The 19906-nt window shown below is 44.6% G+C and overlaps 1 protein-coding gene across 1 annotated transcript in view; it reads right to left on the reverse strand.

The window, feature by feature from the left end:
- The window catches only part of TAF3 (TATA-box binding protein associated factor 3), a 121094-nt gene extending 105150 nt beyond the window's left edge, over window positions 1-15944 (reverse strand). The window contains exons 1-2 of the mRNA XM_051637547.1: window positions 15644-15944; window positions 3968-4210 (exon numbers count right to left, since the gene is read on the reverse strand). Coding sequence (XP_051493507.1) covers window positions 3968-4210; window positions 15644-15809 — 409 coding nt within the window. The 5' untranslated portion in view covers window positions 15810-15944. The remainder of the gene's footprint in view (window positions 1-3967; window positions 4211-15643) is intronic.
- Between the last annotated feature and the right edge of the window lie 3962 nt (window positions 15945-19906).

Below are 19906 nucleotides of genomic sequence, written 5' to 3' on the forward strand. Positions count from 1 at the left end.
TTAAAAATAAGGTTATCACATCACAAGTAGGATTCACACTTCACTTAATGATGGAGAATGATACACATGCTTAAAGCATCATGAACCAGGGCTCTCAACTCTATCACAAAATGTAATGGTGATTATTATTAGCTGTGGAAAAATATCTGGGATTTCTCAACTGGCCTAGTTTCAGCACAGTACTGTGTTGCTTCAAATGCAATCAACACATTTTATGAAGTTGATGTACTATTGCAGAATGTATGTTCTTTTACATTAAAGCACAGGAAATAAAGCATGACCATCATGTTTTGCAATTAATTTATTTTTTCTCCTTTTTTAATCTGTCTTACAAGTTCACCATGACATTTGAGTGACAATGGTGCTAAAATAACTAAAAAAAAAGCCCCAACAAACAAAAAGGAGACTAATTAAAAATAGACAGACAGTGAACATCATGATACACTGGCATAAATTTATCCCTTCAGTGTTCTTTGTAAAAATGCTGCTAAAAATCCAGCATTTGCCATGGCAATAATGAGTCAGATTGTTTTATAAAATATAAAATTATATATGCAGATCTGCAAGAGTCTGGGCAGTGCATGTTACTGAAACAAGGCACTCCACATTGAAGGCAAGAAAACATTTTCTGCTTTTTGACCAAAAACTTGTATCACTAAACTGAGCTTCCAGCTGACACAAATTATAGACCGTGACAACCTATTTCCCTCCCTCCCTTTTCCCCACAGAAATTCAGAAATCATTCAGAGTTATTTCAGCATTTCTTACTACTGAGTACACATGAAGGAAACAGCTCCTCTCAGGCTGGACAGGACTTTATGCTCTTATCAAGTCTTTGGCAATGATAACTAAGACACTGCTGGGTAGACTGTACTCTCTGAACACAACACCACCAGTTCTACAGTTAAGTGAAAAGAAGAAGTTAGTTACACAAAACTAGAGGACTTTTTAGAAGGAGGTTAGCAACACCTACTGGTCGTGGTGCATATTGAACACTGGTTTGGTTTGGATTTTAAATTAACAGTAAAAAAAGCTTTTTATTACTAAAGCACCTAGCAAAAATTACCTATGAAGTCAGTTTGTTACCAGAGATAATACTTCTAATTAGATCAGTTGATAAAATTAAATTATATTAACTCTCCTAATAAACCTTATTCTGCTCATACCCTTAGACTATCATGGTTACATTATTGCTAAAATATATCAACACTAGTAACATCTGAATCATATCAGTAAATAAATATTAATAACATGAGTTGGGCTCTAGGCTTTGATATGAAATGGGACATAGAGAGTTTTCCTGACAGTTCCTGAAAGATTGACACTACCCCTGGTACTGTGCATGAAGCCTCCCTTCATGACTATCTTTATTGCCTACTCAAAGCAAAAGAAATGTTAAAAACTGCAGTCTTAGCAGCACTATTTTATTTTTTTCCTACTCTATAAAGATCTACAAGCTATTCAAACAACTTCTGCAGTTTTTTGCTATTTTTACAATGCATTTCTTTAGTCTGCAAAAGTAGTTCTTCCAAATTTTACTTGGAGTAAGCTACAACAAGGAATATGCAACAGATTTTCTTGATCCACCTCACCCTGTCCAAAAATAACCACACAGAGAACAAAATTACAAACAGCATTTTCAGAACACAATTCAAAATGAAAATGTCCTCAACTGTAAGTATTTAAATCAACTACAACAAGCCTGCATTCAGCAGTTGTATTTAATGCTTGATTTAAATTTCCATTTAAAAAAAATATTGTGTTCATTTTTTGAAGTTGTGTCTATAGGTCCTCTGATACACTAGCCCTAGGCAGTAGAACTTTTCCTGGTTCTCATCCAACTTTGGAAATAATATCTTCTTGCTTCGGGTGTTAAAAGGATTCATACATTATTTATAAGGACTGCTAAAATCTAACTCCTGGATCTAACTTGCAAGAGAAAGAGTATAAAAAGTTACATACAAAAAAAGCACACAACTGTCCCCATTTCAGTTTTTAGCCTCTCTTTCTATGTTCTGTATCACCAGATTGTGCCTGTAATACTCTCACCTCTCAGTCCCCATGTTCAGATAATTCATCTATAGCTGCTTTGAGTCTTGATGGATTTGATCTTTCCTGCCTATTTTCCAAGTGAAAAAAAAAAAAAAAAAAGCACAGCTGCCAGCTAACTTGTTGCACTTTGAAGATGCTGGATTTCTCAGACAGAATGGTGTTTGTTTACCTCCTGAAAAACCAGGCTAAGGCATTTTGAGAAAGCAGGCAGAACAGGGCAGCTAAAATCCCTATTCACTTCTCAACATCCCTCTAGACCTTTCTCTTTTTAATGTTATCTACGTATTTGATATTTACATTCTGTTTGTCTCTTCCTGGTTTAAGAGAGTTCATTGCTAGATTTTAAAAACAACCCTTTTAAACTTCACAAGGGGGAGATTTTAGTACCTTCTTATCAACCCAAGAAAATATTTCTGCAGTTTCACTGACGCAAAGTAGTTTCACTTCCTGGGTTATATGAAGGCAAGATACATTAAAATGCTATTGATCTATAAAATAACTATCTGCAATTAAAAAAAAATAAAAATACAGGTCTACAGAGCTTCAGAAATACTCGTCAGCATGAGTAAGTCCTCACCTTGTAACTGGGAATAGCATATTTTTTCTACTGCACACACTAACACTAGCATCTGACAGTCTTTTACACCTCAGATACCTGTTCCTGACTATAATTTCACTTAATCTAACCAGAGCACATAGTAACTGCACCTAACCAGCTGAGCATGATGTATGAAAGGCTGAACATGCACTTACTGCAGCTTTCTAAATCACTGAAACAATGATCCATGTGATAACTCTACCAGCACAGCAATGGATGTCATTCACCCTGTAAGGTTATGTCGTTTATGTTCATCTTGACACTGGGTAGAATTTTTACACATATTTCAGCACTTGGATTCTGAGACCTTAGCTCTTAAAAAAAGAAGAATATCCAGAATAGAGCAGGATATCCATTCTGTCCCCACAGAAATGATAAGTTACATAAGTATCTGTGAGGACCGCACCTGTTTGTTACACTCTTTTGGAAAATAAAGTGCTTCTGTCTGAGATTTTTGTACTAGGTCCACAAGATTATACACATTTATACACCCCACAAGGTATAGTTGTGTGATGTTCACTATTTGAAGGGAAGGTTAGACGAAATTGTATTTCTTAAAGGTTTATATTTTTTAGTAATTAAATCCTATGTAGCTGAAAAAATGATTCTGCTTTTTCCACTGCCACTGTTAAGATTCTCAGGCTAACTGCAGCTCACAGCATTTGAATAGTTGGTTTCACTGTTACAGTGATCCTCAACCCCTGCCTCAGTGGGACTTTTACTCAAGAAAGGAAAGGAAAGCACTTGGAATAGTGATGATTAAACCCTAATCAACATTAGCAATGAGAATTAAAAGCAGGAGCTGTGCTTGTAAACAACTCTTAACTTTCTTATTTGAAATCTGACTTCATTTTAATTGGAAGAGCTTTGGGTTTTGTTTTGTTTTTTTTTTTGGTAGAATTTGTTCAAAGGAAGAAGAAACAGCTGTCAGGAGCTGGGAATCCTGTGCCAGTCTTGCCAGCTTGACTTCTACCTTTACCAGATCATGTAAGCTCTTGCAGTGTATGTAAGAGGGGGTCTAACACATAAAAGTTAATGTATTAATTTATATTGTCATCCAAAAATGTACAATTTAAATGCATTAAAGAAACATGTATTAACACGGTGTATTTTGACACCAGTTCACCTTGGATGAAAGTAAAAGAATGGAAAATAAACTTGCCACAGTACTGCAGCCTGTTTCGAAACCATGCTTGTGAAACATCCATTGTGTCCTTTCTGAGCAACTGCAACTGGGCAGCTCAAACTGCACCAGGATGCAAACAAATACCCAAACACACAGGGACCAAAACGTAAAGCAAAGGATTAATTTCGCACCTTCTTGAGAGGAGACAATAGGTGGCATATAATCAGGGATGTACTCCTTCCTTTCTTCTGCATCTTTACTTCCTGGCTGGGGAAACTGCAGGACATTGTTCTTGCTGACAGGAAACGAAGGGATTTGATGTGCAAAAGTGACAGGTTCAATATTGTGTATATAATCTTCTAGCTCATGCAGGTTAACCCCCATAAGTTTGAAGGCATCACCTACATCATCCAAAATTGGATCTGTGCGGCCATCTGTAACAAAAAAAAACAACAAAAGAACAACAGTTTTGCAAAAATGCAGTTTTTAAAAAAATCGACCTGCAGATCTATGCTTAGAAATTACAACCCACCACGGCTCACCCACCAGTACCAGAGATCACTGCCCCACAGTTCTGCAGGGTTACTGTTCATCCAGTCATACAGAGTTCCAGGCTCAGAACACATTCTCATTTAAAAGCGTTTTGTTTCGATCCATATCACTGTTTCAATCCATACATTAAAAACTGCCCCTCAAGAAGCAAATCAAGCAAAGCCAAGAGAGCAGCAACAGGCAGCTTTACTTGGCAACAGTCAATGAACATTGGGCAACACCACTTAAAACAGTTTTCAGTTCCATACTATACATTCAAATAAAAGACACAAGCCCTTAAAGTGAAGAAAGTGCCCCTTTACCAGTATGCAACAGACCAAACATTATTTTTCAACCTAGAAAAGGAAAAAATTCATTTGGTTCAACCAACTGTAGTTTAAAGGTAGAAAAAAAAATAATTAAAAAAGAAGGTATCTCTTGTATCTCTTGATAACAAAAATATTTCATGTAGTATCTTTCCACCCGATGAAATCTACAGGCTTCATAACGTATGAGTCACACTTTACCTACCAGTTAGATGCACCTCCCGGAAAAATCCAGGACTATTCAGTAGTGGTCTGATGAGAAGAGAGCATTTTATACTAAACTTCAGGGCCTGATCTCCTGGGGTGCAATTTAAATTTGACTCTACAGCAAAAATCTTATTTTCTTTACAAAAAATCATAGCGAAACCTTACTGACCAAGCAGTCTTTACTTAATATAACCTCCAAGAAAAGAGTTCAAGAGAGGATGCAGTTTGCTCTACACATGTAATTTGGCTCAGAGATTTAAACTATCCAAGTGCCCCAGTTTCCCTGATGTAACAGAGGGAAATCCCTCTGAAGGCCTCTAGAGGGAGAACTAGGCACCTGGCTTTGGTGGCCAAGGCACCACTTTTGAGTCTCATTTTAATTTTTCATAATAACACTAAAAAAAGATGCCTTAAACCCTAAATGTGATATCTTTGTTTTTAATCCAATAACATTATATGGAATTATTAAAATTCTGTATAGTTGGCTTATGAAGATATTACATCCCTACATGCTGATAAGCTGTAATTTACTTTAAAAAGTAATTATGAAAAAACAGCCCATGCTTATTGAAAGAACACAATTGCTATTGTGAAGCCCCAGCTTTGGAGAACGGGAGGGATGCTCTTTTGTTTGTCCTTTAACCTAATCTCTTCTTGTTTTATCTTGAACCTGAAGCAGTGGAGCAGGCTGGTTCTCACATCACTGGATGAATTCAAACCCCCCGCCAACTTATGCCTGCAGGTACATTTAGAAAAATAAGAATTTTGTTCTAGAATTCCCCTTCTTAGTCTTGCAGTGAAGATAAGGGTAATGCTCAGATTATGGTTTTGATTCTCAGCTCTGTAACACTGGCCTCTTGTGTGACTCTGGGCAAGTCACTTGTGTTTTAAATCTCTCCACAGCTGAAAGGGAGATCAGACCAACTTATCGGCTCTTTTGTCCCTTCGTATTTAGAACGTGAGCTCCGTATGACAAGAACCATCTCGGATTGTGTGCTTGTATAATATCTAGCACAAGTGCAATGCTAGTCTCCCTTGAGGACTCTAGGGACAGAGAAATGTGGAGACTTACATAAACATAATTAAAGTAGGATATCACAGCTTTTGAGTAGTTATGAGATCCCTATAGTTATTAGGCAGAGTGTGTTTTATCTTTAAAAACTTAAGATAATTGACACAGCTAAGAAACTGCACGTTCTCACTTTTAGCAGCTCTTCAGACTATGAAGAAACCTTTGAATTTACTGAACCATTTTCTAAGGTGCCAAGATTAGCAGGTACAAGTCAGAAAGACAGTTTAAAAAAAACTCAGGGAAAACTTTTCAACAAGCCCAGAACTACAACATATTCATTCCCTGTGTTGCACTGAAATCACTGCCTGTGCTGTTTGCAGGACAGGGGGATCCATGGGGAGCCTCACAGCACTTACTCCTAGGTGGGTGCTGCCTGGACCTCCACAGTGTACTCACAGGCCTGGACACACACCACACTTGTGCTCAGTTTCCCTTGGAAGAAAAAAACAAATGCTGCAACAGGTTCTCCAGCTGGAAAACCTGGGGCACAGGACTGCAAGATGGTCCACACCACTGATCCCATTACTGGGGCTTCTTGAAGATTTTTCGAGTACCATGCCTCTTGACACCATCTCAGGGGGAAAGTTCAGTCCAGTTATCACTGCAACAGGAAAAGGTCTTATCTGAATGTGATCTTTTTAACCTCAAAAAAGTGCACTGATGTGATTAGCAAGTTATAAATGCTAAAAAGGACTTCCTCCTACAAGTGCTTATTAAGAACATGTGCTAGAGAAGCAACTACTAAGTGTAATTGAAGCATGGAAATATTTAAGCTACCATATTAAAACAAAAATCATGTGTTCAAAAGCACATTCAAGCAGGTTCAAAATGTGACCAAAAAACCCCTGAAGATTCAGTTTTCCCCTGTCTTTGATATTTGCCTCTAAAGAGACAATGCCAAGTCACATGATTGTTTAAAAGCTAAAGTAATTTTTAAACCTGCAACTGGCACAAGGACAAAAGGGCCTACCAGTTATCCTCTCCTTTTCAAGACGGAGTGTCTTCATAGGTGAAAGGATACAGAAGTTTTAGGGCTGTGTTAATCACAGAATTTTTTGAGTTGGAAGGGACCAAAGATCCCCCAAAGGGATTAAAAAACATCGAGTTCCAACTCCCCTGCATGGGCAGGGACACCTTCCACTACAACAGGCTGCTCAGAGCCTCATCCAACCTGCCCTTGAACACCTCCAGGGATGGAGCCCCCACAACATCTCTGGGCAGCCTGTTCTAGTGTCTCTCCACCCTTACACTGAAGAATTTACACCTGATCTCTAACCTAAATCTCTCTTCTTTCAGCTTAAAACCATTACCCCTTGTCCTCTCACTGCAAGCCCCTGTAAAAAGCCCCTCCCCAGCTTTTCTGTACCCTCTTCAGGTACTGGAATGCCACTATGAGGTCCCCCCAGAGCCTTCTCTTCTTCAGGCTGAACAGCCTCAACTCCCTCAACCTGTCCTCATCAGAGAGCTGCTCCAGCCCTCAGATCACTTTTGTGGCCCTTCTCTGGACACGTTCCAACAGGTCCACATCTTTCTTGTGCTGGGGGCACCAGAGCTGGACACAGTGTTCTAAGTGAGGTCTCACCAGGACAGAGCAGAGGGGCAGAATCACCTCTCTCCATCTGCTGGCTACACTTCTTTTGATACAGCCCAGGATGGAGTTGGCCTTCTGGGCTGCAACTGCACATTGGTGGCTCATGTCCAGCTTTTGAGCCACTAGAACACCCAGGTCCTTTTCCAAAGGGCTGCTCTCAAGCGTGACCTCCCACTCATCTTGGTGTCATCACTAATACCTGTATTTAAATCAGAACACTTATCAACTGGAAATATACACAGCACAAAAATGCATTAAATGTAATTTCAGGTGATTCATCAAATAAAGGCTTGTGCCTTTATACTTTTTATTTGAACAGTTTGTCAGTCCTGTTCTCTCTCTGCTTTAATAAAAAAAAAATCACTAAAATAGCAGTAGCCAGACACATGAAAGAGAATGCTGACAAACATGTAACACAGTCTCTCCTGGTCTTTCATTTAGGCTTAGGCTTTTTTCCGTAAGTAAACTATGCAGAAAAAAAATTAATAAAATGTTTAATTTGGGCATACTGAACTTGTCTCAATATTCTTCAGATATTTGTGCTATCCTCAGTTTAAAAATTCAGATGCTGAAGCCTCCCAGAGAAATAATTAATCCAATGTCACACAGCAAGTCAGTGTCAGATCACAAAACACTTCGGAGCTTTTGGTTTCCAGCCTCTTGTTGTTCCCTATACCATGACACTTCAAATAACATCTGCTGTCCAGGATTGGGAAGAGATGGAAGGAGGTGGGAATAGTTCATTCAGCAAGTTTCAACTCTCCTCCTTACCCCCACAAACACTGATCTAAGAAAATATCTTTATCACAAGCTTTCAAGCTTTACTATCTCCCCAAATGGGAACCGTGGTCTGAAATGGATACAGCTGTGGCAAACAGCAGGGGCTGAATTATGATCATTAAATCCCAAAACAGCCCACCAGAAACCTGTGAGCATGGCTGTGCAGTTACGATATCCTCAGCTTCGCTATGCATGAGAATGAACACTGGGTGAGGAGGAATCTGCACACAGAAATGGATCTCCAAAAAAAGTACAGCACAGAAACTACGGGGAAACAGAATCCATGTAGAGCCGAGTATTTGGGTGGAAAGTTATCCAGCTCTCAAGCCAGCACTCAGCATCACCTGCAGATAAACCTAGATGTGCACAAGGAAAACCAAACCAAACAGAATGAGATCAATGTGCTAACCCCTCTTCAAGCAACAGAAGCTCACTTTCAGTTTGTGGGGAAAAGGAATTTTTAGAAGCTACTAAAGCCTAGTTATTTTTGCAGAAGTCACTGGAATTCCTCCAGCCCTTCAACAAACAGACTGACCAATGCTCATGTCATCCCAAGAAACTGCCAGGAGGTTGTTGGTAGTTAGGGAAAAACTATCTTTCCTTTCTTAAATTCAATCTCAGGAATAGCTGATTGACCAGACTCACCCCCACCACCTCCTCCTTCCTGGCCCTAAGTTCATACGAATCAGTGAAAATTTAACAAGTGAGTCAGAACAGGACAGAAAAATTTTTAGTTTCATGCAGGGTTTTTTAAAAAGGGAGTAACTGCAGCTCTGTAATAAATACACTGAGAAAAATTAGCGAGTCATTACCCATGCAACAGTCCATTATAAGTGGCTTAGCATTCACCCTCATGTCTACTATAGAAGATATTTTTTATTATTATTTTATTTTAATCAGCAAATTATTACGTATAGCTCCCCAGTAATTTTACCACAGGCTCTGCCACAGATACCTTGTGCTCCAGCACATCCCACAACCCTGCCATGCATTAAATACCTGTGTATCCACTCTGAATAGTTACTCCAGGAGAACTCTTTCAAGCAGGAAACACATTGCTTCCATCCAGTATTCACAAGAACAGTCAGAAGCATACACAGCAGATTATTTAATAAGTATGTATGCCTTACTTGAGCAGACTTAAGTGGGGAAAAAGGGTCCAATTAATATAGTCACAAGGCAGGCAAAAGCACCATCTTGCTATTGCAGCTCAGAACCTGCTCCTTTTCTGGGTATTCTCATAAATGTCAAGGAAAAAAAAACTCATTTACCTTCTTCACTGGTGGCCAGCAAGAAGTTAAATAGCTTAAACATGTCAACAATTAAGGTAGTAAGGACATAAAGAGGTATACTTCTTATAACAAAGGTGATGGGCCCTCAACAGATATTTGTCACAACAGTCATGCAGCATCAGTACAGCTCATTTAAACTGATCATCAAAATCTAACACTTGGATAGAGGTTATTAGTATATACTGGTAAGAGTGGAGTAACTAAAAACAAAACAAAACCCACAAAAAAACAGACAGAAACAAAACCATAATGTAAATTGACATTTAATTAGAAAGAAATAAAATGTTGGTTGATGTCAGGTCAATTCTCTCCACTGCGGTAGTTCCCAATGAAAACACTGGTCTATTGCTTGCATTCCTCAAAGCAGAGATTAGCTATAATGAAGTTAAGTTCTTCTTTACCAAAAGTTTGTACAGTGACACTGGAGCAGGTTAGAAGCCAGCTCCGTCTTCGCAAAACATCCTACATGATCTGTCATTTTGCCTTCCAGTTACAATGTGGTGCTCAGCATATCAGAAACTGCCTTTTTAATATAAACGCAGTTGCATTATTACCATCTTTATCATATTTTATAGTATTATTTAATAGTGGTATATATTAAAATAGTTTTATGTATTCCTGTGAGGAGTAAGGGGTTGGACTCAGTTATTCTTATGGGTCCCTTCCAAGTTGAGACATTCCATGATTCTTGTTTATATAACAATCTTAAAAAATGTAGTCACAGAATCAGCTCCCTGGTCCTGCTTGCCACTTCACACTTCTGAACTATGTCTGGTTGCCCTCAGTGATTAAAGTTAAGTAGCTTCTACCTGATTGTTTTTTAAAGCAATGAAATAGAAAAAAAAAATAAATCAAGACTTTTGGGGACATAAGCCACAACTCCCTCACTTGTCCTTCCAATCAATAATACCACCCACAGAAACATCCTGGAAACTTAAGTCCCTTATAGCTGTGCCAAGTTAAGAGGTAAAACATGATGTATCCTGCATGTCTATATCCAGCCATCCTACTGCTAAGCTGCATCAGCTAAATTCATAGCAAACGAAGCAGATACTGTTAGTCTTCACTGAACAGTTCCCCAGTATCAAAAATAAACAACATACATAAGAAAATCCAAAGCAGGTAACCCAAAGCACATCAGCTGTGCTGCCACCTCTATCAAACCACACAAAATGTCAGTGCACAACAAAGTGGCATATAACAGAACTTTTCTCTTTTCACCTCAAACAACGACAACCAAAATAATGTAGAACTCTGTTCTCAGAAACAACACAATGTCAGTTTGTTTTGTAGTTTAATGCCTTAATTACATACTCCAACATCATGTCTTCAGATATTTTGTTTAAATTTCAGGACAGAAACATGTGAAGCACAAAGTATATTGAATAGGTTTCCTCTTACAAGCTTTCCATAAATTTGAACAGCATAACATGGTGTACTTTAACAGGAAAACCCTTATTTTCTCCCCTGTAAGTTCATTCTCCTCCCCACCCCCAACACGATACCCAGAAGCATTTCATGGCATCAAACACATCTCAAGCTTCCTTTGCAAATCCTTTTTGCCTTCTCTTTGCAGCCACAGAAGCTCCCATCAACTACAGCTACTGCAAATGCAAAGAAACAACAGCAGAAAAGTAATGAAAATCTTGAATATAGCTCTCCTAATGGGATGTAACAGCTGGAACAAAGATCTAACACAGCTGGCAAAGCCATCATTTTCTTTTGCAACTGAGAAAATATGCGAACAGCAATGACATGATTTTCAGAGCAATACCACACTGTCTCAGTTACGTCAGAGTAAATCCATTTGGTTTGGAATACAAAGATTATGTCCCTCCAGCTGACAACCCTGCTAACTCAAACCCCACTGGTTTGACTCCAAGATAACACACTGACAATAAAGATGCTACAATTGGAATTTAATTAATTCTACTTATGCAAAACCATGGCAAAATCCAACTCATTCATCCAGAGCTGGGTTTGTACAGTGTCTTATTTTAGGAGCAAAAGGAAACAATTCTGGGAAAGCAGGGAGATGTCAGCTGAGCATTAAGATGTCATTTTATAAATCTTTTAAAGAAAGAAATACAGGAATCATTTTAGGAGAGGTAATACAAAAAATACTGTATCACTGGCATGAAAACAGCCTATTCCCCCTTTCCTCCACAAAAGACTAAAAACAAAACAAACTCAACTGATACTTGTAGTCTAGGTTAGCTCCTTTTTCACCCAGTTCTCCCAAACTCTCTAAGTTGTCCCCTTTAATCTCTTTACAGACCACTTCCGTGTGGCTTGAGATACAGACTTCACAGGTGCAGAAGCTGCACCAGTGCTTCTGGTTTAATACTGCACAGTCCCATTTCCAGACCAACCATACACAGCTTCACATCCAATCAGCTCTCAAACTTGCAGAAAGCTTGTAGAAGGAAACCGATTCAGCCTAGAACTCAAAGAGTTCACAGCAACATCACTAAATTCCTCCTAAGCTTATTTATACTGGCAGCATCAGCCTCTATCTCAATTATTCCTGAAGTCACAAAACAGAAGCAGGACCGGGTACCCTCAGATCATCACTTTGCTTTGCCAAGATCACTGCAGCAGTGAGGCAGGACAACACAGCAGCAGCATCACAATGTTCCATGCACACATTCCACTGGCCCCCTCTCCCCTCTCACACTCAGAACACTACAGTCCCAGCAGCAAGGTCAACAGTTCCATCTCCCTCTCCTGTCACCCTGCATGCTCATCTCAGGGAGAACTTCTGCTTCAAAGAAGGGAAATGATGAGAAGCTGCAGCATCTTCAGGCCATGGCTACTCCTCACCTGACCAAGCCAATCATGCTGCACCTCCTGACCTAGGGTTTTTTGCTTCAAACACTCCCTAAATTCACATATGCAGAAGGGGGCAACATCTCCAGCCTTCACAATTCTTCTGATCTTGAGGCTGCATCCCCCTCTTATCCATGGCTGTGACATCCTCATTAGCACAGCTCCCACAGCTCGAGCAGAAATGCTGGCAAACTTTTCCATTTACACATTTCAGGGCTGCCATCCCTGTTACCTCTCCCATACCCCTCACAGTCCCCAGCACATTTTCTGAACCGGTGGTGGCTATGGTAGCCCCAAATCCACCACCAGTGAGTGACCTTCTCCTCACCCAGCACTTCAGGCAAGTAATCACACTATCCACCCCAACTCCAACCCCTGCTTTCTCTGAATGCTTTCCCCACTGCCAGACCCAACTGCAGCAGCTCTGACTTCTGTCCCAGGGCTCCCCAGGACTTCCCCCTCCACAAGCACACAGTCATGTGAAGCAGTGACAGTCCACAACCCCGCAGCTCCCCAGCATGCCAAAGGAAGGGGGAACATGTCCCTCTTGGCACAGAAGGAAAAACCAGCCCTGTTTCTCCTTGCACATGCAGCCTACACCCATCCCTACAGGACACCCTTGCTCTCCCCAGCTTCTCCACAAAATCCACAGCTGCCTTCATCTCCCCCCAGTACTTGCAGATGCAGCAGCAGCATGGGCAGCCCCATCTCTGGACACGCATCACTGCTGTCCTCCCCGCCATGTTACACCCTCCCTGTCTCACACACAGGGCAGCACAGACCCACACACACAGACTCAAGACCCTCCAACCACACCAACAGCCTGAGCTTTGCTCCACAAGCCCCACAATGCTCCCTGTGCTCAGACCCAGCAGCCACCCTGCCACCTCCCCATGCCCTCCCTGACCCAACAGGGAATCAGCACCTCCTTCTTGACATTCCCACACCCTGCAGACCCCTACCACCCTCTCATCCCCCCCACTCAGCATTACTGACCCAGCAAGCAACTGGACATCTTGCTCTCCCACACTCCATATTCTGCAGGTACCCACAGATCATCTGCTCTACTCAGCACCTCCACTGCAAGCTCTGCAGGGACACACAGTATCCTCTGTTGCACTGCCAGACCCAGCAATGATACCTGTTGCGCCTTCCCCATCCTATATACACACACTCCATACTCTTACGTGACCCAGCCAGCATTCCTCACTTTGACTCTCAGACCTCTCTTCTTTCTCTTCTCTCACTTGGTGTGAACATGCCCCTTCCACAATCCAACCCAGCACAGTCTCACCCCAAATCCAGCAGGCAGGGAACTCAGGGCCTCCTCTCCATCACTCCCAGCTCTTTCTGCACGTGCCACCTCAATGGCAGCATTGGTTAAATCCAATCTCCAAGATATCCAGCCAGATCTCTTCCATGGCATCCACATAAGGACACTTGCACCTCATGCCACGTGCACTAAAATTATCCCCAGCCCCATCCCTCGTGTTCTCCATACCCACACTCCACACCTCCCACACGCAGTCCCACCATCCTCGCACGTCCTGGGTGCTACAGCTCCACCTCCCCAAAAAACACCCTAGTGTATCCCTGCCTTTGCACACTGCAGCACCAGATCCTTCATACACATGTTCCCAGCCCAGTCCCATTGCTTCCCCTGTACACAGACACCCCCAGCCTCATGTGCATGGCCCCATGCTGCCCTGGTACATGTCAATCCCTGCCCACAGCCCCCTGCCCACTGCCATAGGTGTGCACCCCTGACACCAGGCACCCCAGCCCCATGTCATCCCTATACACGCACATCCCTGACCCCACAGAGCACAGTGCATGTGCATCCCTGCCAACACTAAAGCCCCACACCTCCCCTTGCACACATGCACCTCCAGCCCCACAAACCGCTGCCCCCTTAGATGTATATACCCAACCCAGAGCACTCCAGCCTCAGCAATAACGTTTCCAGCCACATCCTTATCCCCCCATGCAGGTGACTCCACTTCCCCCAGGCACAGGTCTCGGACCTCAGGCACTGCAGCCCCATCTCTCTGCTCCTTACACACCTGCTGCAGCAGGAGTTAACACCTCCTGACTCCCTGCTCCATAAGCCCAGCCCAAACCTTCCACCTTACAGCTTCAGCACTTCCCCTTCTGCCCACACCACGGACCCTACAGATGCATCCTCACCTGCAGTGGGCTTCCTCAGCCTGTCCACCAGAGCACAGACCCTGACTCAGAGGTGAGCCAGGACAGCACAGCAGCAACATCACATCTTTCCATACATACACCCTGCCCAACACGAGGGCTGGCTGCCTCTTCTCCCCTCCCAGTATGCCCCCTGAGATCCTGAAGGCCATAGCCCCAGCAGCAGGGCCAACAGTGTCATCTCCCACATACACACTCACTGCTTACCTGGCAGTCAGAGAAAACGGGCCAGCAGCTCTGTCTCCCCACACCCCAGACCAGCTCCATTTCTACCAAGTGCACAGCCCCAGACCCACAGCCCACCTCTTCCCTTGTAGCAGGGCCCCTGTGCATCAGCACTGCCCCACAGCTTCTCTCCTCATCCTCCCAGGCAACTTGCACTGCTCCACAGCCCAGGTCCCCTTCATCTTCCCCCAGCTGGAGCATCTCACAACCCACCTCCCCACAGCCCCCACCACTGCCCCACAGCCTGATCTCCCCCGCACCCCTCACTTTCCTACCACAGACCACTCTCCTCTGCCCTCTCCCCAGCACTGCCCCACAAGCCACCTCCACATGCCACCACAACAGCGCCCCACAGACTGGTCTCCCCCACCCCACCCACGCACCCGCTGCTCCACAGCCCCCAGGGCTGCCCAGAGCCCACCTTCCCCACGACCCCTGCGCTGACACACCGCCCACATCTCCGTAGAGCATCCACGTCTCCAAAGCAAACCCCAGCACCGCCCTGCAGCCTCCCACTATCACAGCTGCCCTCCCCATGACCCCACGCTGTTACCCCACAGGGCTCCTCCCCACAGACCCCCCCCCCCCCAACCCACAGCGCTGCTCCACAGCTTCCCCTCACAGAATGGCCCAGGTTGGCAGCGCCTTTATGGAGATCACTTGCTCCAGACCCCTGCTCCAGCACGGCCACCCGCAGCCGGCTCCTCAGGACCGCGTCCAAACGGCAACGACTTCTTCCCTTGCCGCAGCCCCTCTCCCCACAGCACTGCCCACCCGGCCCCCAAGCCCCCGGCCCGGCCCGCACTCACAGAGCTCGCAGTAGCGGTGGCAGCCCCGGCCCAGCCCCTGCAGGTACCGCTGCAGCACGTCGGTGAGGAGGTCGCAGGCCGAGACCTGCACCGAGTCCCAACCCAACGCCTGGCAAATCTGCGCCACCGACACCCGCAGCAGCCACCGCGAGTAGGTCTCGCACATGCCGGCTGGGCTGGGCTGGGGCTCGGCTGGGCTCGGCTCGGCTCGGCTCGGCGCGGTGCCGCCCGGACCCGCCGCCCGCCCCTGGGCCGGGAGGGCCGAGGGAGCCTCACGCACAACCCGCCGCCGCCGCCGCCATCTTGGCGCCAGGCCGCCCCGCTCCAGCGCCGAGCGCATCGAGCGCCGGGGCAGCGCTTCCCCTCGCCTCCCATCGAGCGCTCGGCCGTCGGCAGGGCGGGCGGGGAAACAGGGGAGGGGAGCTGGACCCGCCAAAAAACCTCGGAATCGGGGTTTTCCGCACAGAGGTGAGGAAATAGGCTCCTCCCCCTCCGCTCTGCCCTAGTGAGACCCCCACCTGGAGTGTTGTGTCCAGTTCTGGGCTCTGGGGTTTGCTTGAGGGAGGCTCAAGGGAAGCTACGGGGATGATGAAGGGCCTGGAAGTCCTTATGAGGAAAGGCTGAGACACTCGGGGCTGTTTAGTCTGGAGAAGACTGGAGAAGAGATCTTATTGATGTTTGCGAATACCTGAAGGGTGGGTGTCAAGAAGAAGGAGCCAGTCTCTTTCCAGTGGTGGCCTGTGACAGGAACAAGGGGCGACGGGCACAAACTGGGACACGGGAAGTTCCACCTCAGCATGAGGAGCAACTTCTTTAAGGGTGACAGAGCGCTGGGACAGGCTGCCCAGAGAGGTTGTGGAGTCTCCTTCTCTGGAGACATTCAAGACCCATCTGGACGTGTTTCTGTGTGACCTGCCCTGGGTGTTCCTGCTTTGGCAGGGAGGTTGGACTTAATATTATCTCCGGAGGTCCCTTCCAACCCCTACCATTCTGTGATTCTAGAAGTTGGTGTCAGGAGGCCTTTAGGAGTGCTGGAACCTGGTGGGACCTGGCCTGTGCTTCCCCAGGGGCAAGGGACCACCTCTGACTCATCTCCTCCCCATGCCCAAAGCAGCCAAGCAGGTGCTGTACCCGTGAGCTGCTGCAGCAATGCTATGTGCTACCAGAAAACTGAAAATTCTTGGTCAAAACAGTTTATCCGAGGTCCTGTTTATTTTCTCTCTTCAGTTGTGTGCAGGAGGCAGATGTCAGCCCTTGCCACCATTGGGTTTCTCTTCCACTGTGGGACCTAGTGCAGGCTCAGGCAGCTCACACGTTTGCTGTCAAGACCTTGCCACCAGATCTCTTGGGTGAAGCCTTTTAATTACTCTTCATGCTAATCCTGCCAGTTGGGTACTCTTTGGTTTGGAGATTGCAGTTTTGGGCTGTCAGGTCCCACCACATCACTATGCAGCAGTACAGCCTCACTACACGTGTTGTTGTATGTCACGTGGATGGCCAACACTGCATCAGGTTTGTTGTGGATCAGCCTACACTCGTGTGGAAGCTGCAGGATCAGGCCTCTGCTGTGAGGAATGGGAATCTAAGAAACAGGAGAGGACATTTTAGTGTAACAGAGAAAATCCTTTGACAGTGAAGAGACTTGAGGACACAGGAAGGAGCCTGACTTGAGACACTTTAAATCAAAATTGACTTCAATACCAGAAGACTTGCAGAAAAAAACAAAAGGCTGATTTGTTAACATTTCTGTTCTTTCTAATTTCAGTGATTCCTCCAGAGGAAAAAAAAACAAAAAAAACCAAACCAAAACAAAAAACCCACACAAAAACCCCCAAAATTTTGTGCATCCCTTCTGCAACTGCACATGGTGGAACCACAAAAAATATCATTTTTAAGAGCTAGTATGCACCAAATTGAAGTTTGGGGGGTGACTTGGGGAAGCAGAACCTTGCAAGGTCACCTGTCTGTAGTCAGGTATATAAATATTTTCAACACCAAGATTGTCTATGCAGAAACACCAGCTTTGGGAACAGATGGGACAAAACTGGGAACAATGAGGAAAAAGTGTTTATGGGAGAGTTGTTTATTTGGGCAAGGATGAAACTAAGGTGGCAAAAAGGAGGATCCAGAAGCAGAACTAATGGTTACTGAGTGGTGTGGGAGGCAGAATGAGGAGTGACAGAGCTGTAGTCAATGGTGGTTGTGTTCACACTAATAACTGAAGTGCTAAATTGCAACTCAGTAATTGTGTGTGACTAATCAGAGCATGAAGAACAGAATAGTAAATAATAGTGGTCTATTATTAGAAGTTAATTAGTTCACAAATTTGCTCTTTGATTTATTAGACCATTAGTAGTGTGTTGATTAGTCAATAAACAGCCTGGTCTCTTGCATTGGTCACATCTCAGGTCTGTGGCCTGAGGAGGTGGGAGCTGGACCCCTGACAAGGTCCAGGCATCATTTGTCAGGGCAGGTGGATGTTCTTTGTTCATTCCCTTCAGTCTCTTGAGATCCTTTGGGCACTTTAGAACTGGTGCCACATTTGCTGTCTTAGAAACATGTTTTTTTCCAGTGCTCTAGAAAGCTGCAAATGCACAGCCCCCATTTTGGAAACTTCTTGAGTATTCCTTAAGGGAATTAACAGGCAGTTTTGACACTCTGGCCTACATCATCCTTTTCTCTACATTGGAGAGATAGGGATTTGATGCGTGGACTGTTGGGTGAATGAGGAATAGGCTGGATGGTCATACCCAGAGGGTAGTGGTCAATGACTGGATGCCCAAATAGAGATCAGTGACAAGTGGTGTCCCTCAGGTGTCCATACTGGGACCAGTGCTGTTCAATATCTTCATCAATGACATAGTGAGGATCAAACATGCCCTGAGCAAGTTTGCAGATGACACCAAGCTGAGTGATGCAGTTGACATGCCTGAGGCACAGGATTGCCCTCCAGAGAGACCTGGACAAGCTTGAGAAATGGGACCATATCAACCTCATGAAGATCAACGAGGCCAAGTGCAAGGTTCTGCACCTGGATCAGGGCAATCCCAGTTTGAATACAGGCTGGAGTATGACAGGACTCAGAGCAGCCCTGAGGAGGACCTGGGGGTGCCAGTGCATGAAAAGCTGGACATGAAACAGAAATGTGCTCTTGCAGCCCACAAAACCAACCATGTCCTAGGCTGCATCACAAGAGCATGGCCAACAGGGCCAGGAAAGTGATTCTTCTCTAATCTGCTCTCATAAGACCCCACCTGGAGTACAACATATAGCTCTGGGGTCCTCAGCACAGGAAAGACATGGAGCTGTTGGAGCAGGTCCAGGGAAGGGCCACAGAAATGATCAGAGGGATGGGATGCTCCTTCTGTGAAGAAAGGCTGAGAGTTGGGGCTGTTCATCTTGGAGAAGAGAAGGCTCCATGTAAACCTTATTGCAGCTTTCAGTACTTAATGGGAGCTTCTAAGAAAGATGAAGACAGACATTTTTGCAGGGCCTTTAGTGATAGGACAAGGGGTGATGGTTTTAAACTAAAAGAGGGGAGATTTAGACTAGATACAAGGAAAAAAAAAATTACAGTAAGGGTGGTGAGACACTGGCACAAGTTGCCCGAAAATGTGATGGGATGCCCTATCCCTGGAAACATTCAAGGTCAGGTTAGTCAGGGCTCTGAGCAACCTAATCCAGTTGAAGATGTCCCTGCTCACTTCAGAGGGGTTGGACTAGATAACCTTTAACAGTCCCTTGCAACTCAAACCATCCTATGATCCTATGAACTTGGGATTCATGGTTCTTTGGCCCTAGGGACCTCGGTACACAGGCCACCAGGTCAGGAGCATGGTGGAAACTGCATTAGAAAGCCAGCAGTAGCCTTAAATTATTCCTTAAAAGGGATGTAATTTCTCATATTTCCAGTTTAAAACTATTACCCCTTGTCCCATCACTCTGTGCCCTTTTAAGAAGATCCTCTCCAGCCTTCTTGTAGGCCCTTCACTGGAAGGGGCTCTAAGGTCTCCCCGGAGCCTTTTCTTCTTCAGGCTGAACTCTTGTCAGCCCATCTCATAGCAGAGGTGCTCCAGCCCTCTCACCATCTTTGTGGTCCTTCTCTGAAACTACTCCTGGAAACAGATCAGTTAGAACACAAACATCTAGAAACAGTGGTAATATGGCATTCAAATGAGCTAAAGATCAGTGCTCCTCTGCACAGTGCAGGGGTTATTCCAGTCTCCTCCTTCAACACACAGTGCAACATATGTAACAAAGCCC

The sequence above is a fragment of the Apus apus genome, chromosome 1 (assembly GCF_020740795.1).
Source record: "Apus apus isolate bApuApu2 chromosome 1, bApuApu2.pri.cur, whole genome shotgun sequence".
In the NCBI taxonomy this organism is placed as follows: Eukaryota; Metazoa; Chordata; class Aves; order Apodiformes; family Apodidae; genus Apus; species Apus apus.